Source organism: Callospermophilus lateralis, chromosome 1, assembly GCF_048772815.1.
Source record: "Callospermophilus lateralis isolate mCalLat2 chromosome 1, mCalLat2.hap1, whole genome shotgun sequence".
NCBI classification, from domain to species: Eukaryota; Metazoa; Chordata; class Mammalia; order Rodentia; family Sciuridae; genus Callospermophilus; species Callospermophilus lateralis.
In genome coordinates this window covers 149,636,537-149,660,734 of record NC_135305.1, presented here as the reverse complement: position 1 = coordinate 149,660,734, position 24,198 = coordinate 149,636,537, and the positions used below count along the sequence as shown (strand labels likewise).

The 24,198-nt window shown below is 54.8% G+C and overlaps 1 protein-coding gene across 2 annotated transcripts; it reads right to left on the bottom strand.

Annotated features, from left to right (window-relative positions):
* Nucleotides 1-7,225: 7,225 nt before the first annotated feature.
* Oas2 (2'-5'-oligoadenylate synthetase 2) lies at nt 7,226-23,783 on the bottom strand. Of its 2 annotated transcripts, none has more exons than XM_077108976.1 (11): nt 23,357-23,783; nt 21,138-21,408; nt 18,175-18,353; nt 16,887-17,122; nt 16,358-16,502; nt 13,858-14,031; nt 12,426-12,708; nt 11,697-11,884; nt 10,560-10,798; nt 9,519-9,672; nt 7,226-8,468 (listed from the first exon to the last, which is right to left on the bottom strand). In XM_077108976.1, the coding sequence occupies exons 1-11, from the start codon at nt 23,531-23,533 to the stop codon at nt 8,400-8,402; spliced, it is 2,115 nt and encodes a 704-aa protein (XP_076965091.1). In that variant the 5' UTR covers nt 23,534-23,783; the 3' UTR covers nt 7,226-8,399. The 2 variants fall into 2 exon arrangements, with proteins under 2 accessions (XP_076965091.1, XP_076965092.1); XM_077108977.1 differs by having other exon boundaries at nt 7,226-8,472; nt 9,629-9,672.
* Between the last annotated feature and the right edge of the window lie 415 nt (nt 23,784-24,198).

Here is a 24,198-nt window from a genome sequence, read left to right as displayed (position 1 = left end):
CAGATTTTTGGAGATCGAGGAGAGATATGGTTTGTGCATCTGGCTCCAGGCTCAGAGGGTTTGAGCCCCGCGGCCCGGGTCTCCTCCCCTTGGCCCAGGCCAGCCTCGCTGGGTGACAGGCCCTGGGGTCCCGCTGTGATGAGAGAGGGGCGCCTCCCAAGCTCCTCCTGCTTCTTCACTCTGCTCCACGGGGCCCCCCAGTGCCCTCCTCCCTTGGGCTGCGTTCTCATGACCTCCTCTTACGGCGCAGGCACAGCCACGTGTCACTTAACAATGGTGATCTGTTCTGAAAACTGTGTCGATGGGGGGGCTCCTCATCCTGTGAACCTCCCGGAGGGCACTGACTCAACCCCAGAGGGCGGAAGACTCTGGTCTCTTGAGGGATCAAGGGATGTGGCTGACACGGGTGGCCCAGGCAGCGGCTGGCCTACACGGCTGACTCTTTGGTCATTTTTCCTGTAGGGCTGGGGCTGGGGGGCGGGAAGCCAGGGCCTCACGCATGCTGGACGACGGCCCTGCCCCTGGGCTCCACCCCTGCTGTCCTTTTTTTAATAAGCAGCAGCGTGTCCTCATATGAGGATGAGAGCCTGGTACAGGGAATACTTAACATGGCCATTTATTGTCACCATCAGGTATCATGTGACACATGTGATTGTAGGTGCCTGACTGGTGTTGCGGGAGGTCAGTTCCCACCAGCGTCACCATGAGTGCGTGTGTAAAGCTCTGCACTAGCACATAGTGAGAGCTGCGATGTCACTAGATAATGAGGGGTTTCCAGCGTCATGACGAGACCACCCTCAGATACGTGGTCCTTTGTGGAAAAAATGACCGTCATCGAGGTACAACCTGCATCCCACACGACGCCTGAGTCCTAAGTGTGTTTGGATGAACTTAGATGAATGAATGCGCCCACGTCCCCAGCATCCTGATCAAGAGGTCATTCCGTCCCCCCAGGAACTTCTCCAGTGTCCTTTCTAGCCGGCCTCCCTGACCACCGCCAGCCTTGACCGTCCATCCATCACCAAGTTCTGCCTCAGACACGCGTCTTGCTTGTTCTTGAACCTCAGGACGTGGAGTCACGCGGGTGCCCCCTGGAAGCCCTGGAACCTGGTTTCACCCTGCAGCAGCCGCTGCGCCGCTAGCTGTGTCCCTTCTGCTGGGCCCGGTGCCATCCTGTCGTGTGTGTGTGTGTGTGTGTGTGTGTGTGTGACACCACGGTTCGTCCCCTTTCTGCTGCTGAGACCTGCAGCTTCTGTCTGCTCCTGGGCTATTATGAAGTAGGTCCAGGAGGATGGCAGAATGACTCTTGGGTGGGTTATGTGTCCCCCGGGCATGAGCCTCAGGAACGGGTCTTACCCAGGGACGCTGGGACGTGGGACCAGAGCTCTGGGAGGAGAAGGTAAAGGGCCTGGGGAGGCAGAGGGGAGCAAGGGAACTGGTAGCCACGGAAGGTGGGCAGCTGCCAGAAGCCAGAGGAGGTGTGGGATGGATTCTCCCTTTGCAGCTTCCAGAAGGGTCCAGGTCTGGTGAGCCTTGCTTGTAGACCAGTGAGGCCGGGTTTAGATTTCTGACCTCTAGGACTATAATAGGGTATTTTTTTGTTGTTGTTGTTAACCACTAAGTCTGTGGTCAGGTGTTACAGTCCCAAAAGAGATGAGTATCGGGGCTGGAATTTCAGGTGCCTCTGGGCATCGCGCCCTGGGGGCAGGCTGCAAGCACATGGTCCCTCTGCTCTACCAGCTGCCATCCACAGGAGAGTGTCAGGAACGTGGGGCGTCAGCATTTAGAGACTGACATGAATCGGTAGGAGTTGCATGGTGTCCTTCTGTCTCTTGCAGATTCGAGTCTCCAGTTTGCAAGAGGAAAGCCGCCCAGTGCGGAGAGGGCAGAGCAGGAGGGACAATGGATTTTTCTTTGCTCATTTCCTCTCGGTATTTTGACAAAGCAGAGATGAAGACATGTCCTCTCTCCTAATTCACCAGGAAGCTACGAGCTGCAACTGGGTGTGACTATTCTTGTTCCAGGGACAAGGACCGGGATGTGGGTGTCAGCTGTGCCCCCAGAGCCCCACATTGCTGGAGCGTTGGGAGTACAGTGGCTTCAGGGTGCTTGGCACTGGGACTGTGGAATGGGCAGGTCTGAACCTGGCTGCCCTTTTTCTCACCTCCCTCTTCAGGACCTACAGACCGCGTGGCTTGGGAGGAATAAGAGAGAAGCAGGAAGTTCTTGGTGCTTGGAGGTCTTCGGAGAGAGCCGGGTGCAGGTCAGGAGCCATCAAGGATGGATGAGACCAGGCTCAGTCATTGGTCCTGTGCGTCTGTTTACATCCACATTCTGGGTTCTCCCTCCAGTGCCAGGGATGAATGCCAACCATCTGCCAGTGCCCCATCCCGTGGTGAACTGAGTAACAGTCCCCACCCTTCACCAAGATGTCCATGTCCTGATCACTGGAACCTGGGACAGTGGGGGTGGGTCTGGTCTAAAGGGTTTGAGGTGACAAGCTTTGGTGAGGCTGAGGTCATCCCAGCAGCCCTCCTGAGACGGAGGCAGGAGAAACGCATCCCTAGTTGATGGAACCAAAGAGGTGGAGGGATGCCAGGGGCCGGGCAGCTTCTGGGACTGTCCCCAGAAGGAACCAGCCCCCCAACACCTTGACTTTAGCCTGGAGACTGTTTTTGGACTTTGGATCTCTAGAACCTTGTGCCATATAAAGTGACACATGCAGACCAGGGACACCTTAGGGGGCCATTATCCTGCCTTCTGCAGCCAGAGACTTGGGTTCATTCCTGGCTCTGACCCTGATGGACTTGTGTCTTTGCCGGAGTCCCCTCTCTCTGGGTCTCAGCTTCCTTTTACCTGGACAATTCAGAGTGTGTCAGGAGTGAGCCAGAGAGAGAGAGAGCTGGTGCATCTTTAGCAGGAGAACAGATTTTCTCATCCTACACTCAGATGTGCAGAAAAATATGTGGCTTATTTTTTTCTTACCACTGATTTTTGGCCTTCCTCACGATGAATTTCCATCCCTGGGGAATCAGAAGAGAGAAATGAAAATTAGCCCCAGTGTTCCTGAGGAAGGTCCAGATGAGGCTTCAGAGAGGAACCCCCGACCCGCAAGACGTCAGGGGCTTCACTCAACAAAGGGGCCGCTTCTCACTTAGGCCAATAGGGCTCAGGTCAGGACGAACCTCTCCATTTCTTGGAACCCATGAGTGGCAGGTCTCTGTGGCAGAGAAGATGGTGGGGAGACAGGCCAGCCCGTATCTGCTCAGCCTGCAAGTCCGAGGCCAGTTCTGCTCACAGCTCATTGGTCAGAACCAGTCGCACTGAGATGGGTGGGCTCCCAGAGAAAGAAGAAGGGACCCCTTGGGACCCGTCTCGCTTGTTCCTTTAGATGGAATGAAGAAACCCCCACAGTGTGCTGGCACCAGATCAACTGGAACAAAACCACAACTAACTTAAATGTCACCATATTCCAAGGCTCACCCAGTGTGTCCACTAATGATTCCCGGGTAGGATGGTCCACCCAAGGGTAGCATTCCCAATGATTGTCAGGGGACTTGATTGCCAAAGAGGCTTGCCTGAGGACCCGCACATTTCTTCCCAGGAAAATCACGTATAAAGTCGTGAACTTGACCCTGGGCCCATCATTTGTCTTTTCCCCTAGTCCGCCTCTGGGCTGTCTGGCTGTTGCTTGTGCCTTGCTTTTGACGCATCTAGAAATTCTTTTCACTATCAGAAGTGACGAACCCTCGTGGGCGGAGGTGACGTCTCTATCTGCTCTTTGGCAGGGCCTCTTGGGACCCTTGTCCCAGGACCACATGATCCACCAGGTGACTGGAAGGCAGGCTGAGGAGACATGGCTGACTTCCTGTCTGCCCAGGAAGAGGAAACGGGGTGGGGAGAAGGTGGAGATGCTGCCCGGTTTCTGGTCTAAAACACAAGTTAAGTATTTCCTTGAAATAAGTTCTCTGGGCTTCCTTCTGACTTTGAGTTTTTAGTCATCTATTTTCCTCTCTCTGGATGTGTGGGAGGGGTGCACTTTTATAGACGACTCCCATTTTCTTCCCTCTTTTGAATGTATACTTAAAAAATAAAAAAGAGCTCCAATTAGCAGAGAAGGAGTGCTGTGGAGTCTTCCCTTGGAATGGAAACCCCGCCTCAAATGGAGATTCTCAGTTGGCTTCCAAGGGGAAGAAATGTTTCTAAAAAACTTCTAGCCTTGGGAAAAAAAAAAAAAAAAAAACCAGAATAAATATGTTGCTTAGCCTGTGGTCATGGGAAATTAAAAGTTAGAAAGTTAAAACACACAACTAGGTGTGGTGGCGCATGCCTGTAATCCCAGCAATTTGGGAGGCTGAGGCAGGAGGATCTCAAGTTCAAAGCCAGCCTCAGCAATTTAGTGAGGCCCTAAGCAACTCAGCGAGACCCTGTCTCTAAATAAAATGTAAAAAAGGGCTGGGGATGTGGCTCAGTGGTTGAGTGCCCCTGGGTTCAATCCCCAATACCCAAAACAAAATAAAACAACATTTAAAACACTGATAAACAGCAACACTTCAGTTCAATTCTTTCATGATCATTGCATTTTTTTGGTGTGTGTACTTCAGAATGATGGATTGTTCTGGAAATGATAAGAAACACGTGGCTTTTAAGCTTCTTAGGCTCAGCCAGGTGAGAGTCCTACATGAGTTTAGCAGTTTCAGAAAGAAATGGGTAATCATTTTGCTTCTTGCATTAGTTTCCTGTTGTTGCAAAAACAATTAAAAGGCACATATTTGTCATCTCAGAGCCTGCAGGCAAGGAGTCTGAAATGTGTCTCAGTGGGCTCAAATCAAGGAGCTGGGGGGCTGCGTTCCTCTCTGGAGGTCCCAGAAGAGGGCCTCTGCTCTTGCCTTTTCCTCATTCCCAGATTCGCGGTCTCCTTCCTCTCCCAGCGGCAGCGGTGACTAGGATCTCCTGTCTCTTCTTGGGTGATCCTCTCTCACTCTGACTGGGAAGGAGTCCCTGTTTTAAGGGCTCATGTGTTTGGCCGAGGCCCACCTGGATAAGCCCAGATGAGCTCCCCATCTCAAGGTCCACGGGGTTAATGGCATCTGCAAAGCCCTCTCCCTGCATGGGGTGGCGTGCTTACGGCCCCAGGGGCAAGGCTGTGGACATGTTTGTGGGGGTGTCACTCGGCCTGACTCCGTGCTTTCCTGGGCTTCCTGGGGATTTAGCAGTATTTTCTCGGCCCAGCTCAGGTGGTCCCAGCTGTCCATCGAGTCCTCCAGGATTCTGACATCACTCTGGCCACAGCCTTCAAAAAGCCTGTCGACCTTGCTCTCCACGTTGGGGACCGTCCCTCCCAGTCACAGTTTCTCCTGAGGGCTGGAGAGGGACCCTCTGTGCTGACCATGTCCTCCTCTCCTTGCTGGAACCCTGCACAGCTGAGCCTTTGTCCTCTTCTGGTGCTAACTCCCCGCCCTGCGAGGGCGACCCCACGTTCTGGCCCCTTTGGGAACAGGGGATATTCCCTAGGTGCCTCGCAGCCCAGCCCCACAGCCCAGGGAAGTGCCACACCAGGGCTCTGGTCACCATCCCAGCTGGTGGAGCTGCCGGGCTGCTCACGCTCTCATCCAAGACGGATTCCTCCTTCGAGGTCTACACCCCACTCCAGGGGACCTGGCCCAACTCACACAGGGCGGTGCCAGGGAAGAGCTTCCCGTGCCTCTCCCTGTCCAGGGCTCTCCTGGACTCTGATGCCCATGAGTGACAGATAAATGGTAAGGCCTTTCCCGCCCAGATTTGAACCACCCTCAGTGGAAATGCACCAAAGCCCTCGCTATTCAGGCCCCTAATGATTCTTTTCTCCTTTTGTTTCTGAGGATTGGAAGCTGCAAATGCATGACTACTTAGCTATAACTCCAGTCCTTTTTATTTTGAGACTGAGTTGTTGAGGCTGGCCTCCAACTTGTGCTCCTCCTGCCTCAGCCTCCAGAGTCACTGGGATTACAGGCATGTACCATCTGGCTCCCGGTGGTCCTTTTAACCACAAATTGTCCCCATTGGTGAGCTCATTCTTGGTCTGCTGCTCAAACTCTTCCAAATTCCGCTTGTCCCAAGGGCTGTGCTTCTCATCTCTGCTTACTTTCCCTGATACCATTGGGACCGGGATGCTAGGGTAGCCAGGCATGAATCCTGGCCTTGGACCTTGACCTTTAGGTGTCCTTCATTGGATTCCTGTGACGATCCTGGCTCGTGTACCCTGGGGTTGGGAGCATGCCTACCCTTCCACGTTTCTGTCTGGGCTTCTCCCTGTTTTCTTCGTCTCTTTCTATGAAGTCTCTCTGGCTTGTGCATCTTCTCTGGGATCTGTTAAGTCAGTTCTTTTTGTGTCCTGGAGCCCATGATGGTGCCGAATTAAAAAAAAAAATCAAGTTGGCAAGAACATTTACAGGATGGTGCTGTGCCTCTGCCTAGAGGCACCACGCTGACCCCTGGGGATGCACCCCCAGGCCTGGGCACCCTGATCCCGTGCTCAGTCGCTGATCTCCACCCTGCCTCCCCCTCTCCTCCCACTGGTGCTGTGACTGCACTGTGGACCTGGGAGGTGACACTCCCATTGCATGTTCCCATAACATCTCGTATCGTGCCTTGGGGCTCTGCCTGAGCATCTCATCCGAGGTCTCACTGGGACAGTGTTTCTGATTTTGCATCCTCTCTGCATATGCAAAAGAGAATTCTTCTGGGTAAAAGAATACCATTTCCTCATCAATATGGTTTCTTGTTTATCTCGAAATACAGATCCTACAAGAGAGGCCATTTGTTGACATCAGCTATTGATTTTTTTTTCTGAAAAAGGGTCGGTGCCCTCGTTGCGTCCCGTAAGGTCCACGGGCTGCATGTTTGCCAGTCGCTGTGACGTCTAGCTTGGCTCCTAATGAATTCAACCTTCTACTGAATGCAGCGAAGGCATTGGCATGAAAATGATGCATTCAGTGCCGATTCTCTGACACCCATGGACCATCTTGCAATTCAATTCAATTCAGACTCTAGCTGCCTGGAGTGGGTGCAGCGCCCGCGGGGTAAGAGCAAGGTCTCCAGCACGTCCAGCCTGACTTCAGACAGCAACCTCACATGGGCTCCCCCGGCTGCCCACACCTCTGCCTGACTTGGCTACAAACTTGGGGCTTTGACCCTCTTAGGTCTCGTATGTCACTAGAATGACTTGAAGGACTCAGGAGAACACTTTGCTTGCAATCACCACTTTATGATAAAGAATATGAGTGAACAACCAGATAAAGAGAGACAGGGTACAGCCAATCCAGGAGCTCACTGAGCACAGGAGCTCTGTCCCCTTGGTGTTCGGACATGCGACCCTCCTGAGATACTGTAGTGTTTGCCCACCAGGAAGCTCCAAAGCCCCATGACCCAGAAGTTTATATTGAACCCTATTATTTGGGCAAGATTGGTTTGATCACCGACTGCACAATTGAGCTCAATCTCTAGTTCCCTCTGCTTCCTGAAGATCAGGGGTGTGGAAAGCTCCGGCCCTTTAATTACACGGGAGGTCTTTCTGGCTCCAGACGCCCCCCTCCACATGCTCTAAGTGCCCCTGGGGTCTCTGAGGCTCTTTCTCCTCCTTTCTTCTTGCAGTACTGGAAATTGAACCTGGGGATGCTCCATTACTGAGTTACACCCCCAACCCTTTTTATTTTGAGAAAGGACCTAACTAAGTTGCTAAGGCTGGCCTTGAACTTCGATCCTCCTGCCTCAGCCTCCCAAGTCACTGGGATCACAGGTGTGCGCCACTGCACCAGCTAGGAGTCACCTTCTTAGCTGAAATTCAGGGATGGTGAAGAGGATTCGTTATGAATGCAAAAGACACTTTTGTCAGGAAATTCCTTGGTTTTGAAGTTCTATGCCAGTCCCTGGGCACAAAGGCCAGGTGGATGCTTTGTTGTCTCCTGGGTGGGTGGGAAGACAGGCAGTGGGTGGGGGGAGCTGACCATGGCAGGACAGGGCTGGCAGGCCACCGGCTGGGGACACCGCAGCAGTGGGGCAGGGAGGGTCTGTGCGTGGAGGGAAGGGGACAGACAGATGGTGGCTGAGCTGGGAGGCTGTGAGAACAGCTCAGAGTGAAGGGACCAAGGGCCAGGAGAAGAGCCTCACTCTGGGGGTGCAGCCAGGGTCCTTGAGGGGTGTAGAGAGGGCGGCTGAGGGCCGAGGCTTTTCAAGGTGGTCACCGGTCTCATGGGGTCCAACCAGGTGGGAGTCGGGAAAGGGCTCTGCAGCCTTGTTTTCAGGGGGTCCAAGACACCGGGGAGGAGAGGCAGGGGCCAGCAGGGCGGAGCGAGCCTGGGGGACCGGATTCTTTCAGGGCAATTTCCAGATGGCCTTTGAAGGTCTTCTAGCAGGTCACCTCAGGATGGAGTGGCTTCTGACCCAGACAGCAGGGTAGAGCCCAGCTCCGCAACTGCCCGGCGTCTGCACTGTCTGCGGGAGTGGACAGCGGAGGAGATGAGGGTCCTGTGCAGCGACGACCCCTGCTAAGGAGCCGAAGGAGAGGCTTGGGGACCGTATCTGGGGACGAGACTGTGACCAGAGACACTCTTTTGGTGCTATCGGTTCTGGTAACAAGGGGAAGCAGGGGGATTGCTGTAAAGCAGGGGTTCTCCCAGGGACAGATTCCCTCCCTGGAGGACAGGAGACAATGTCTTGTTCCACCTGGGTGGCAGCATCTGGGTAGAGAGCTGGGGTGCTGCTTAGCCCCCGAAATGAGACTCCCCTACCCCAGGGCCCAGGAGGAGAAGCCCTGCTGTAGAGAGAGGAGCGGGCTGGGGAGGGCGGCCGAGGGTGCAGGCGGGAGGCCCGAGGGTAGATCAGGGTGGCAGGAGGCCCCCACTCTTGGGTGACGGACCCAACCCACAGCCACGGTCATCTTCACCCTGGTTCTCTGTAGCCACGAGACCATTGTGATCCTCCTGCCTCAGCCTCCCGAGTGGCTGGGATCACAGGTGTGTGCCTCTGTCCCCAGCCAAATCCCAGTGCTCACCACCCCTGGTTATCTTTCCCCTTTTAGTTCTTCCCTTCTAGTAGGGGGACCTGCTGTCTGTGGGTGCACGGGGCCGCGACTCCAGAAACCCACTAAACAGGGTGGAGCCAGAAGCCACAAAGAGCTGCGCTCCTGTGGGGGACACGTGACCCTGTCTGCAGACTTGGTTGGCTAGGGAGGTGGGTGCTTCTGGCACCTGCTGGGTAGAGACCAGGGTGCTGCTCAGACTCCTGATCCGGCCCCTCCACCCCACCAACAGAGGGCACCCCAGCCCCGACGTGAGCAGCGCTGAGGCCGAGGGAACTGCACAGGGAAGGGCTCCAGAGCTGTTCTGGAGCCCTGCTGGCCTCTTGCTTGCCGAGATGGGCAGTGGTCACTGGTGATGGGGTGGGGAAGGGGACATGGCTGCTTTAGCTCCCAGAGAAGTTCCTTGACTCGAGCCTGACACAGGACCATCCCGGGGTCCATTCCTTCAGATCACCCTTACTGGCACATTCCACAGCTGCACGGGGTTTCCGGCCCCATCTCTCATGCAGAGAGAGGACAGCCACTGCCTGGCTTCTTTGGCTAGGAGATGCCAGCACCAGCGGTCCCCACCTCCTACGTCACCCGTGGGGTCTGCTGGGTCCAAGATCACAGGCCTGTAGGAGGGTGAGAAGGTGTGAGAAGCTGGTTAATTCCTAGAGGATTTCTTTCCAAACTGGTGACTTCAGAATTTGAGGCCCCGTCCTACTTACAGCAATTTTTTTTTTTTTTTTTTTTTTTATATACCAGGGATGGAACCCAGGGGCACTCGACCCCTGAGCCCCATCCCCAGCCCTATTTTGTATTTTATTTAGAGAGAGGGTCTCACTGAGTTGCTTAAGGCCTCTCTAAATTGCGGAGGCTGGCTTGGAACTTGAGATCCTCCTGCCTCAGCCTCCCTAGCAGCTGGGATCACAGGCACAAATCACAGGATCTGCTAGATGTTTTGGAAGCTGTTACTCTACACAGAGAGCACAGTGCCACTCTATGTCACTGTCCCCTCGAGGCCGAGTCCTCATTTAACCAAATACAATGTTGTGGAGCAGGTCCCCCGTCCCCCAGCCCACCCGGCTTCCCCTTTCCTCTGTTCTCTCTTTCTTTTCTCATCCTGTTCCTCCTGCCTCTGGTGCTCTGTCCCCGCTGCTGAGGACACGTGCTGAGATTCCTTGTCTATTCTTGAAGGTCAGAAAGGGCAGATTAAACTTGACCTAGTACAAACCCCCAATAACAAATTGACCTGTGGAGGACAGCGTCCTTTCTGGGGACACTCTTCCAACGCCATCCTCTCAGACCTGCTGACAAACCCAGGTGGATAAGAGCCCTGCCCCTCTTCCTCCCGGGGAGCACTTCCTTCCGCCCCTAGGACTTTATCCCTGGGGACTGGGTGGCCGTGCTGTCAGCACCTCGCTGCTCAGGGTCACATGTGGAATGACTCAGGGTCCAGGGGGAGGAAGAGGATGCAAGAGCATCGCAGGGAACCGGTCAATCAAGAATGGAGGGGCACCTGGTTTTCTGGATCTGGGTCAGAAGGAACGTGCGCATCGTCTCGTCCTCGAAGTTGTAGTTGACATTCCAAAAGATGCAGAGCTGCTGGTACTTTGTGACCAGATCCAGGACTGTCCGGAAGCCTTCGGCGGTGTCGAAACTCTCCGACCCGCTGCCCTGCTCCCAGGCGTAGACGGTGAGCAGCTCCAGGGCGTACTTCGGGGGCAGAGACCCCTTGGATTTCAGTTTTCTTTCACACTGAGGGACAGGGAGGGACATCAGATGACCTTGGTAAGAACAGGCGCCCCAGGAGCTCTCCGAGGGTCCCATGGACGGCTGGGCCACGGCGGAGCGACGGAGTCACCATGACGCTGGTGGCAGGTGCTCTGCCCCATGGAGGTCTAAATACTGTCCACACAGCCGTGGCCGGAACCCCACCAGGGGCTAACCAGGGGCTGGGGCATGTTACTCGCATCATCCCCAATCCCACCAAAGCTGGGCACCATGATGTCCACTTCAGATGAAATCAGAAGGTGGGGTCAAGGGGAAGGACACTGCTCCAGGTCACACCGGAGCCCTCTGAACCGCCACACCCGCCACCTTTGATTGTCTGGACAAAGACCGCAGAGCCCAGTGTTCAGGCCGTAGGGGCCACAGCAGCAAGGGGCAGCTCCCGGAGCCGGGGTCGCGCGTTGGACGTTTGCCATCATGAAAACACTCGGAAAGGACCTTGTGTGCGGGACCGTGGAATTGAGCACAGAGGGGCTGCCCAGTACAGAAAGCGCAGCCAGCCTCCTCCCCTGCGGCTGCGGGCTGCCTGCCAGGAGGTGCCCATGTCTACCCCCTGTGGAAACCGACCAGCAGAGAAGCCACCCTGGCACCTGCCAACCCGTGGGCCTGTCACTCCTAACTCCTGTCCTCCCTTGGTGGCTTGGATTCCTGCTGAATTCTTTGGCTAATTGATGGCAGGAGGCAGGGCATGCCTGGCCCAAGTCAATAAAGTTAGTGACAGGTGTTACAGACACCCGGCTCGGCCACGGGCGGGTTCTCTGGAGCGGCCCAGTCCCCAACGTGGGAGAACGGGGCAGGGGCTGGCTTCCTGGCCACATCTCACTGGTAAAGGTCATGGCCAGATGGTCAGCCGGGGCCAGCATACCTGTTTGTACCAGTGCTTCATCAGGCGGATCAAGTTCTTCAGCTTGGTGGGCCGGGAGAGGATGAAATTGCGCTGCAGTTCGGTAAAACAGGTAGAAAACTCTCCCCCCGGGAGGTCAGAGGATTTGTACAGATTGATGAGTCCTGCGTAGACCTGGGGTCCGGGTGTGGAGCCGGAATGCAGTTGACCTGGATAAAAGATTTTAAAACATTTTGTGACATACAGTCCCAGGAAATGAGGCTGAACTGTACCAGAGTATTTGCATCTTGATGTCTAAGGCACAGGCAGCCTCTTCAGAGGAATGAGATGTTTACTGAGATTATTTCAAGTTCTTGGTCGATCTAGAACACAGCTGGAGACAACTTCCATTATTGAAGAATGAGCTTTGAACAGTGCAGCTCTGGAATCCACAAACCTTGGTCCCTGGGGTAAACCTGGCCCCCTGTTTGTTTTGTAAATAAAGTTTTATTGGAACAAAGCTACAGTATTTGTTGATGTGTTGCTTATGGCCGTTTTCATATTATAAAGGCCGAGTTGAGAGCAGGGAGATACCCCGTAGTCCTCAAAATATAAATAATTGCCATCTTGACTTTGAGATTAAAAAAAAGTTTGCTGGTCCCTCTTCTGCACTTTGCTTCTGTATTTGCTGGTTCTCTCCATCCCCGACCACCCGCCACTTCCAGCATCTAGAATTTTCCTCTTCCAGAGCTGGGCTCTGGGGATGCTCACCTAGTGCATTAAAGGCGGGCAGAACGTCAAAGTCGACGCTTTCGTTGACATTTTTGGATTTCAGAGAGAAGCTCAGCACCCTGGGGGCTTTCCACTTGGACATCTCGAACGTCACTTCGAACTGCGTCTTCCGCTGCCAGACTTCCAGCTGCCTGCGGATCTCCTGGACAACCCTGCCCCGCTCGTTTCTCTGGGAGGTGTAGCTCTGAAGTGTGCTGGGGAACACCACCAGGTCGGCGTCGGAACCGGTCTTCAGGGTCGTGCCTTTGGCAGCTGACCCTCCCTGGGGGACAGAGGGGGCGTGAGACCCAGGCTCTCCTGGCCCTTGAGGCCCTCGCCACCACTGACTGGCACCACTTGGGGCTAATTCATGAGGTCACTAAGGGCAGCTTCCAATGAGGGTCCAGTGAGGGCGGAGTCCAAAGCAGAGCAGGGCGTTAGGATTTACAGAGCGTTAGGATCGGGTGCTCCGATCCCACCGGGGGACAATAGCAACGGATCCTCCACTTCTCAATTTCCTAAAGAATCCTCAGCTTTCACAGATTTTCCTCAAAGACATCAAACTCAGGGTGATTGTTACGTTGTAAGTTCTCTTTTGTTCTCTGAGGGGCCAGTCTCCTTCTGCAGTCTGGGGACCCCGGGATGAATATTCATAACTAAGGTGCAGGGGTCAGTACATAATCCATCAAAGGATAGACGGTAAGTATTTTAGGCTTTGGGGGTGCTTAGTTCTCTGCTACACAGCTTTAACTTCTTCTTAATCTCCTCCTCCTCCTCCTCCATTCAATTTCTGGTGAAATTTAAGAGCTATGGCTATGGGAGTCTCAGGTCATGGAGGGCATTCCCCAGAGGGGATTATAGAAATGCCACCTCCTCCTATCTCTCTGTATTTTGATTCCCAGACATGAGCTGAGTGGCTTGGTCCACCATATGTTCTGCCTCACCACTGGTAATGAGGCCAATCAATCATGGACCGAAACCTCTGATTCTATGAATACAAACCTTTTCTCTTTCAGTTCATTTGTCTCAGGCATTTTGGTACAGTATTGGAGAGCTGACTGATACATGACCTTATTGGGGAAAAGAGTCTTTGCAGATGTAATTAAATTAAAGATCTTGAGATGAGATCACTCTGAATTCTAAACCCAATGGAAAGTGTTCTTGGAAGGGAAAATAAGAAGACACATGTCAGAGAGGGGATACGAAGACAGAGGTAGAGATGGGACCGATGCACCTACAAGCCCAAGAGTACCAAGGATGGCCATCGACCCTAGGAAACAGGGTGAAACACGAGCCCTAAAGACTAGCATCCTAGTCCCAGTTCCCTAGTCTCAGATTTCTGATGCAGGTTGAGTCCTGGAAAGCCACAGTGATGCCCCGACCCACTTCTTCCCCTGCCTGCAGCAAACCTGGAGAGAAGGCCTGCACTCACCTTGATGACCTTCTGGACCTTGGTGGTCGAGTGTCGGAAGCAATCTTCTTTAAGGAATGTGCAGATGTCGTCCACGGCTCTGTGGAGCTGATCCAGGAAGTCTTTGCTGGGCTGGAGAAAGTCCTTGATGAACTTGTCCAGAAGGTGGCCGGGGGTCATGAAGAGTGGTGCTGGCTGGGAAAGTGGGGGACGCAGGGCTGAGCCTTCCTGGCGGCCAAGGGGGGCTGCCTTCCCCGCTGTGCCAGCTCTGTCTCTGCCCTCCCCCGGTCAGCAGCAGCTGTCCTGTCTGTGGTCCTCAAGTGGCTTCACCTCAGGAGCGCACCTGAGAGCTTAGGGTGGTACCCGAATCCCCCGGGGGTGAGCACCCTGCTAGTCCCTCTAGTGACCACCTTGGAGAGATCTGGGTCCCGCTCCTGAGGGGCTGGCGAGGACTTGGAGGTGGGGAGATGAGCCCGATCACCCGGTGGTCCAGGGAGTCCCGAGATTACAAGGCAGGCAGGAAGGTTAGAGCTGAAGAAGGCCAGGCGGCCCCAGAAGCAGAGACAGAGACAGCAAGGTGCCGGGCTCTTGGCTTTGCAGGTGGAGGAAGCAAGGCCCAGGAGTCAAGAAACTTGGGACAGCCTTGAGAAGCTCGAAAAGCCCAGGAAACACATCCTTCCCCTGAGCCCGTGACGCCTTGGTTCCGGCACAGGGTGTGCCATCTGGGATTGCTTCTCCCCAGAACTGTAAGAGAATCAACTCATGTTGCTGTAGCCACTAAGCTTGGGGCACTAAACAGACAGACAGCTGCACTAAGGGGCGATGCACACGTTGTTCTGTGGAATGAGGTCCTTCCGCTGCCCAGCACTGAACAGCCCATTGGAGGTGCGAATGTCGCTGAGCTCCATGGTCAATAGCTGACCTTGGTTGCCCACAGATATTGCAAGGGGACCTCAGAGTTCTTGGGGTAGCTCCCCCTGGAGGGCAAACTTGGAAGTGCAGGATTTTTGTGTGTGAGTGTGTGTGAGTGTGCGTGAGTATGTGTGTGCACCCATGCACGTGAGCCCTCCTGTTGTTCAGCGGCTCCTGACTTATCCTCAGTAGCTGAGGAGGGGGGGTCCCCAGTCTGGATACAGAGGCAGGAAAAGAGCAAGACACAAATGACCAAAGCAGGAGCCCAAGATGGAATAGGGGAGACACAAGAACCAACGCGACCTGTGCTCTGGGATAGAATGTTCTAGAGGATATTCTCGGAGTACTGGACGCGATCTAGAAATGGACTGGACTGAGACAGTAAAAACATATGAGCCCAGCGGCATTAGCTGGTGGCCTGGAGATTATGGAGGAGCAGAAATGTCCAGGTAGGAAGGTGTCTGGTCGCCTAGTCTCAAACGTCCCGGTCTAAACTCCTGCGGTGATTGTGACATGCGTGTCCCGTGGAAGATGTGGTCAATGTGGCACATCTGTGCAGCTGTGTCGGGGCCCAGAGAGACCCGCTGGACCATCACTGCCACTATTCTTTGTTTGAAAGCTTTTCAGAATAAAACATCATGAAAATTGGGGGGAGGGAGCCACGATCAGGATTCCAGAGCGAGGGGGGCTGGGGCAGGGCCCGGGGGTCCAGTTAGAGAACCTCCTCAGGCACGGGCTCCTTCGTCAGGTGAGCTCCTTCACACGTTCGTTTGCAGCCCTCAGATTTCTTTGCAAAAGGGGTGTAGTTCCTGCCTCCCATAGTTGGGGGGTAAGTCAGTCCCTTATCTGCAGAATGTGAATCGGCTCCGTCTGCTTGTCCTCAGAGATGAATTTTCTCAAGGAGGCAGAATAGTCCCGGTGGTCTGGCCCAGGAATGCCCCCCTCTGCAGGCTCTGGGGTACCGAGGGATCCACACCCGGACTTCTCCTGGCCAGGCCCTCTGGGGGTGGTCTCTGCCTCCTCCCCCGACCCTCCACGACGGCTGCATGGGGTGAGAGCTGGGCGTCCCCGGGGACCTGCCCCCCTCTTGGGCTCTGCTCACGTCTTCTCTTGGGGTCCCCTCTTGCTCTTTGTTCCCGTTTACGCCTCCCAGGCCTTCTGTGGGAAAGGAGAGCCCTGAGGTGTCACAGGTTGAGTCGCGTCCCCCCAAGAGCCGTCAGGGCTTTGACCTGCAGCACCTTTCTTGGAAATGGGGTCTTTCTGGACGTGGTCAGGTTAAGAGAGGTCAGGGTGGGTCCTAACCCAACGCAGCTCTTGTTCTTATGAGAAGAGAAACAGCTGGACAGACACACAGAGGGTAGAGGACATGGAGACACATGGAGAAGGACAGGTGACCATGGAGGCAGTGGTGACCAGAGGCTGCCATAGCCCAGGGAGGGCCAGCAACTCCAGAGGCCGGGGGACAGGGAGGATTCTTCCCCAGCGTCCTCAGAGAGAGCACGTCCTATACACACCCTGACTTGGGGTATCTGGCCTCAGGACCAGTGACCAAGCCAGGGGTTGGCAGGACCCTTGCCTGGAGCAAGTCGTGTGTGGAAAACCCTCTTACCAGAACATTCCAGGAGAGCCTCGGCGCCTCGCCGCTCTGCTTGAGAAAAGAGAGCCAGAGCCCGGCTTCTTCCTTCAGACGCGGCCAGGATACACCCTGTCTGCTCACGTTGCTGGTGGGGTCGGCGGGGTCCAGGATGACCGGCCTGGGAGTCCCATTGGAGGAAAACCGTCAGTTTTGAGGACAGAGTGGGCAGCTGCCACCCAGATTTGGATTCCTGCGGGTCCCCTGGGCTGCTAGGGCTCTTTCTGTGACAGTCGGTTCTCTGGGCCTGTGTCCACTGCTTGGCAGGGAGGATCCAACGACCGAGGACCCAGGGGTTTCTCCTTCCTCCTGACCCCTCTCCCCTGTGCACCTCTGCCCCCTCTTAGAGCACGGCTGCCATGTTTGTTTCTAGGACAAAGCGTGACCATAGTTTGGGGAGCAAGAGCATTGGCCAGGCCCCCACTTTCAGCCCCCGGGGGCCACGGGGGAAGGCCTGAGGCCTGGCGCTTGGCCTGTGGGGGAGACTGCGGGGCAGGCTGGCCACCTCTGAGATCGGAGCTGCTGTAGGAGGACATTCCTGACGGTCTCGTCCTCAAAGTCGTAGTTGACTGTCCAGTAGACGCACAGGAGGTCCTTCTGCTCGATCAGCCCCAAGACAGTGCGGACGCCCTGGGCCATGTCGAAGTCCTCGGCTCCACACCCCTGCTCCCAGGCGTACACCGTGAGGAGCTCCAGGGCGTATCCCGAGACCAAGGAGGAAATCCCCCATTTTTTCTGGCACTGTGGGAAGAGACAAGAGCAAGGGCTGTGCTGAGACCTAGTTCCCCCTGTTCCCTGGGGTCCGAGATCAAGGAATCCGGAGTCTACAAGAAGTCCCTGTCCCCATCAGAAGGCCTAACATTGAAGGCACTGTCCAACCCCAGGCTGGACAGAGTGTCGGGCAACCCCAACTCTCACCTACCACTCATGGGACTATAACTTGGTGTAGCTGTTCTGGAAAACTGTTTGGCCATAATGAAGTGAATTAAAAACTCCCCATATGTATTTCATATGGATCCCAGGCTTGTAGATATACATATACACATAGGTGTTCGGTGTGGTTGTGTGAACACGCACACATGTACACAACCATATGCTGACCCTAGAACCCAGCCATGGCACTGCCGTGTGCCTACCCAAGAGAAACGAGTGTTTAAATTTATAAAAGACACCCAAGAGAATAGGCAAAGTAACCTATTCATAATAGCTCCAATTTGGAAATGACCCAAATGCCCATCAGCAGTAGAAAAGATCAATATGTGGTATATTCACAAAATGGAACCGTTGGAAATAAGGAAACGTTTCCGCTACTTGCAACAATGTGGCTGAGTCTCCCAGATATCGTGTTGACAAAAGAAAGGAGATGCAAACCCTCTGGAAACAGGCTGAGTGCGGTGGCCCTTGCCTGTAATCCCAGCAGCTCAGGAGGCTGAGGCAGGAGGATCGTGAGTTCAAAGCAGCCTCAGCAGTGGTGAGGCACTAAGCAACTCAGTGAGACCCTGTCTCTAAATAAAATCCAAAATAGGGCTGGGGATGTGGTTCAGTGGTCGAGTGCCCCTGAGTTCAATTCTGGCACTGGTCGGTGGTTAACAGATGTTGGAATAGGGGTGTTTGAGGCATAATTGACCAAGGTGGTCTCAAGATGGCATCTGGGAGGCAGAAAGTGTTTCCCATTTTGATTGGGAATTGCCGATGAGGATGAACAATAACAGCAAGCTGTGGAACCTGGCTGGATGTGCGTCATCTCAATCACAAGGAAGCACATCGTAATGACATGTTCAATTTGAAATTACCTGCTGGTACCAGTACTTTATCAGGAGAATCAAGTCCTTCAGTTTTCTGGGATACTTGCTGAAAAACTTCTTCCGGAGCTCTGCGAAGCAGACTGAGAATTCTCCTGGGTAGGCAGAGGTCTCATCCATGGCTCTTTTGAGATCTCTGTAGATCCAGGGGCTGGGATTCTCACTGAAGCCTATGGAGAGGGAAACGCGGGCTCAGAGAGGCAGGGACAATGATGGGGGACAATCTCTAGGAAGGCTGGTGCGCTTCCATAACAGGTGACTGCGACAGGTAGTTTGCTGATGAAAATCATCAGCAGAAATGACTAGAGAGGTAAGGGAGCAATGATGGGTGACATATAAACACATCTGGATCAACAGCCAGGAGGAGGCAGGAGGCTTTTTGCTCTTCTGCATCCCACAGGTATTTGCTGACTCCCAGGCAGGCTCCAGGGTCATTGGCAAGCAAGGAGGTTGAACAAAGAGCATTCTCCCCTCCCCACAGTGGTAATCATGGAGTGCTGACTCTCTGCTAGGCACGGCCCATGCCCTTAATGCAACATCACCAAACTGTTCTTGGTTAAGTGCAATTGCCACAGCTAAGTTACAGACGAGGAAACGGGAATACAGACATGTCCAGTGAATGGGCGAAGGGAGGGATGATGGATGGATGGAGGGAGGGATGATGGATGGATGAGGGTGGATGGATGATGGATAGTCAAAGAGCCGGCATAGTTGTGGCTTGGGTGGAAGGTCCTGGGGAGAATTGAGTTGCAGGAAGACTGCAGAACCTGGTAGTAAAGGGCGGCCAGGTTGGCTAAGCTGCTATCTAGTAAAGTGAGCAGTCAGTGAATTCGGAAGACAACCTTTATTGCTTCCTTCTAGAAGAGATCTGGGCTGGGGATGTGGCTCGGAGGAAAGAGCATTTGCTTTGCATGCACAAGGCCTTGAGTTCAACCCTCTGCCTACAAAGGAAAACAAAAGCAAAAATCTCTCTTCGGCTAGAAGAGGGCTCTCGATTTGGAACGTGCAGCTCTACCACCATCTGGCGGTGGCTTCTGGGTACCACAGGTGGGGAGGCGTGCGTTTCTTTCTCGCACTGTCCTGGCATGACAGGGTGCACCCAGCAGGGGGCGCGCCGCTGCCGCCAGCCACGGTGCCGGGAATGAGCGCAGAGCGCGCAGGATCCACTGTAAGCAGGAGTCCCGGGTGTCTGCGCCCCGACTCCAGCCTGCGGTTCAGGCAGGCGCAGGCTCACGCCCTTAACATCCTAATGGCCCTGCAAGCTGCTGTCTCTAGTCCGATCTTACAGTCTGTGGACACGGGACCTGGTGGGACCAGACTCAGGGCTGCCCTATGTCCTTCTCTCTGGCCAGGTCACCTTTCTATGACAGGGAGTCCTCGGGATGGGTGTATGTCCTCACCTTATCAGAAGATGGGGGAACTATTGTTCTTCAAAGTCCCGAGCAATCCGGAAATTCCTTAAAACTCTGGGTGATGAAAGGCACCCTGGCCAGGGGCTTGAACGCCCTGGGTTTTGATTCTAGTACTGTCTGTGCCTGGCCATGTGGCCCTGGGGACAGTCTTTTCCTTCCATTTCCCCACATGTGCAAGGAGAGGCTGGATCTCTGTTCTAGTATTCTTAAGTCCCTCCACCATCCACCATCCCTCCATCCACCTTCCCTCCATCCATCATCCCTCCATCATCCTTCCATCATCCCTCCATTCATCACCTCTCCATCATCATCCACCCACATCCCTCCATCCATCCATTTTCCATCCATCATCCTCCACCAATCAGAAGATCCATCCATCCATCCATCCACCCACCCACCCAACTGCCAAACAATGATTATTGATAATGAACGTTGTACTGGCATCCAGAGAAGCACAGGACGGTCATGTACCTGTCCTCATGACGGTACCATCTAGGAGAGGCAGAACAAGTTATCTGGATGTCAGTGACATAGCTCATGATTGGGGACACACAGGTCACTATCGGAGCCTACAGGAAGCGGGTCTAAATCAGGCACAGGAACCAACAGTGAGTTGGAGTTACCAAAAAATAAAAGGCGGGCAGAAGAACGTTCCAGATGAGGCCCCAGAGCCTGGGCCGCAGTCTGGGCTAAGCACACGTGGCAGGTCGGAGCAGCTCAGTGAAGCTGAACCTGGGTGGGCAGCAGACTGGGGTGGGGTGAGCCCGCAGGGCCACTAGGCCATCAGCGTCCTGCCCTGTGGGGATCTGGTCAAGGGTGCAATGGAGAGGGACAGAACCATGCTTATGCTGGAACAGATAGAACCCATCCGCAGGGTGCAGAGGGAGAGGAGTAGGGAGACCCTCAGGGGGCTATGGCCACATCTCAGTGGCCTGGAGCAGGGGTGGGCGGGCGGGAGGCAGATTGAAGGCAAGAGGGGCAGGACTCGGGGGGGGGGGGTAGCCAGGGCTGAGGGGGAGCGGGGGAGACACACTGATCAGAGGTGCAGCCTGGATTGGAGACAGGCAGGACTGTGGGGGCGTTGGCAAGCAGGGGACACAGGAGGCAGGCAGGTCTTGGGGGGTGGGAGGAGCACCCCCAGACTCTGGTAGACAGGCTCCCACGGAAGGTGGTTGTCTTGCTCTTGACCTGGGAGGATGCAGGCTGCAGCCTGCCCTGCCCCTCCTGTCCCTGGGGAGCCAGCCTGGTGGCTGTGTACCCATGGGAGCTGGGGAAGCCCGGGCCCTTCCTCAGACCCTGAGGAACCTGCGCTTCCAGAAGGGCCCAGGGGACTCAGGCACACGTAGCTTGGAAAACCCAGCTTCCGATTCGAGAGTCTAGAACATTCCTGACCCTGTCAGTGGGGATGAGGGAGGAGTTCCAGAGAGGAGCATCAGCCGGGCAGGGGGTCCTTCCCTCCTGAGGGTCCCGTTTTGGGAAGCGCTGCTGCTTCCCCTGCCCAAGGCTACAGGACCTCGGAGGCTTCTGCCCAGGAGCACTCACCCAGAGCATTGAAGGCAGGCAGCACCTTAAAGGAGACCGTCTGCCACCTGGTGGACACCTCGATGTTAAGCTGCCCTCCGAGTCTCAGGATCTGATACCCATCTGTCAGCCCAAGGGCGAGCAGACGGGTCTTGAGCTGTTGCCCGATGATGTCGAGGATTTCCTGTTGGATTTTCTTCTGGTCCTGGAATTTTGCCAAGTGGTCGAGGAAGAGGACGAAGGTACCATCTGAGTGGTTTCTCAAGACTGTTCCCCGGCTATAAGAGCCACCCTGCGGGTGACAAAGTAGCAGATGTGAGACCCTGGACTCTTGGAGGTTCACGGGGGGACTCCAATTTGACTGAAAACCAAAAATGTTACCATAGCCTTAGAATTGAGTGGCAGGCATCCCTGTGTCCATAAAAAATGGGAGATGCTCAAAGGATCGTTTTCCTTATTGTCCTCAAAACTGGAGGCCACTACTCAATGGCCATTTGCAATAAGATGGACAAATGTGGGGCTGGCGAAGTAGCTCAGTGGTGGAGCATCTGCTTAGCACAATTGAGCCAGGGTTACAGCCTCAGTACCACATTAAAAAAAAAAAAAAAAAAGACAAACACAAGTGTATTTACACAGTGGAATACTATACAATAATGAAAATTATAAACAGCTGTGTGTAATAATATATATTTCATAGGTGTGATAGGTCAAAGAAACCACACACTAAGGCACACATAGTGCATGGCATCATTTGTAAAGGGTGACCAAGTAGTCCTGGATAAATCCCTAGTTTGAAAGTCCCATATCCCAGGAAGAATCTCAAGTTTGAGCAATCTGGGATGGATGGTCACCTTACATTTATATGAAGTTAAAAAACAGACAAAACTGGCTGGGTGCTGTGGCTGGTGCACCTGTGATCCCAGCAGCTCAGAAGGCCAAGCAGGAGGATCTCAAGTTCAAAGCCAGCCTCGGCAAAAGTGAGGCTCTAAGCAACTCAGTGAGACCCTGTCTCTAAATAAAATACGAAGTAGGGCTGGGGGTGTGGCTCAGTGGTCGAGTGCCCCTGAGTTCAAACTGTGGTGCCAAAAAACAAACCAACCAAACCAACCAACCAAACTTGGAAGTCCGGAGCGTGTCTACCTGGGGTTGGGGTCCTGATTGGATAGAGACCCAGGCTCCTGGGGGCTGGGGACACTTTGAGGGTCTGGCAGCCTGTCCAGCTGAGCACTTGGATCTGGGCACTCCTCTTTATTAGGAAGTGGTGTGCTGGGGGAGGTCCCGAGGCCAGTCCAGAGCATTCCCTCCAGAGTGCTTGAGGGCCCAGTCTATCTCTTGCTTCCCATTTTGAGCTCTGGTCCTTCTGCTCACATCTGCTCTGGCCATGATTATTGGCCAGAGCCTACACCATGCCCTCTGGACCTTAAATATTCCAAACTGGGAGATAAATAAACCTCTTTTCTTTAGAAAGTTAGCCAGCCTAGGTGGGGGCGGTGGCTCACACTTATAATCCCAGAGGCTGGGGAGGCTGAGGTAGGAGGATCGCAAGTTCGAGGCCAGCCTAGCAACTTTGGAGGCTCTAAGCAACTACAAGGTCCTGTCTCTAAGTAAATAAATAAATAAATAGGGCTGGGGATGTGGCTCAGTGGTTAAGCAACCCTGGGTTCAATCCCTGGTTACCGACCTCAACCTCCTTCCCACCAAGAAAAGAAAGCCAGCCTCAGATATTACAGAAAGAAACACTGACCCATACAGTGGTGTTGGGGATTAGGACCCCCCTTCCCCACGGGTCCTGAACTTTCCTAGTGCTCCCTCCGCCCCACAGGCCCAGGACCCTCGGCCCCAGTCCTGGTGCCCACCGTTCCAAACACTCCTAAAGGATGAGAACCACCCTTCCTGCCCCTTGCTGATGAGAACCTCAGAGCAGCCCCTCACAGATTCATTAAGACCCTCCAGCCTCAGTAGCTTCCTCTGTACCATGGGCCCACGGAACCAGCGACAAATCAGTTGTTCATTGATTTATGAACCGGTGGCGGGGCAGCCCTCTGCGGAGGACATCGGACGTTCAAGCCTGAAGACACCCTAAAGTGGGTACCATCTCCCCCGCCCCCGACCGGCCCAGAGAGGGTGCGCAGCTTGCCCAGTGCCATAGCGGGGGGGGGGGGGGCGGGGTAGGGACGGAGGCAGCCGCAAGGCCCGCGCCCCTCTCCACCTCCAGCCACCCCGGCCGGGGCCATGCTCACCATGGCCACGCTCTGCACCTCGGGGAAGGGCTGGATTTCCTTCAGGACGGCGCAGATGATCTCCACCGTCCCCTCGATCTGCTTCCGACAGGGTTCGAAGGGCTTCAGGTGGCTCTGGACGAACTCGCCCAGCTGCGGGGCGGGCACCGAGGACACCTGCGACTCCCAGTTGCCCATGGCGCCCTGCTGACCGCGGCCCTGCGCTCTGCGCCCCGCGCCCCGCGCCCCGCGCACCGCTTTGCGCCGGGGAAAAGGAAAGCGAAGCCCGCGCAGCTCCGCCCCCGCGGCCGCCCGAGGACCGAAACTCAGCCTGTCCGGCCGCCTCTGCGCGGGAACCAGCCGCCAGCTAAGCGCAGCCCGCGGGGCCACGCGGGGGCTCCCGGGCGCCAGGTGCGTCCTGGGGCTCACGACCCGCCCTCCTTGGTCCTCAGGGTCGCGTTAAATGATCCCCGTCACGTGCTCAGAGCAGGAGGGACCGAGCGTGGGTGGGACGGAGGGAAACGCAACTTCTGCGCACAGAACTGGGAAATCGAAACTCAGAGGGTTTGTCCCGCTGCCTCTGCCCAGCAGTGATTCACCCAGGAGGCAAAAGTCCCCAAGGCTCAAGGGGATCATCCCCTGCTGGGAGGGTTGGTCTTCTGCACCAACTTGGCCAAGCCCAGTTGCCCAGATATTTAGTCAAACTTACTCCAGATCTTTTTGTGAATGTATTTTAAAGATGAGGCTAACATTAAACCAGTGGACTTTGAGTTAGGAGACCACCCACCGAATGGGGCGGGCCTCACTCAATCAGTTGAAGGCCTTAATAGAAGGAAAGACGGAGCTTCCCTAGGGAAGAGGGG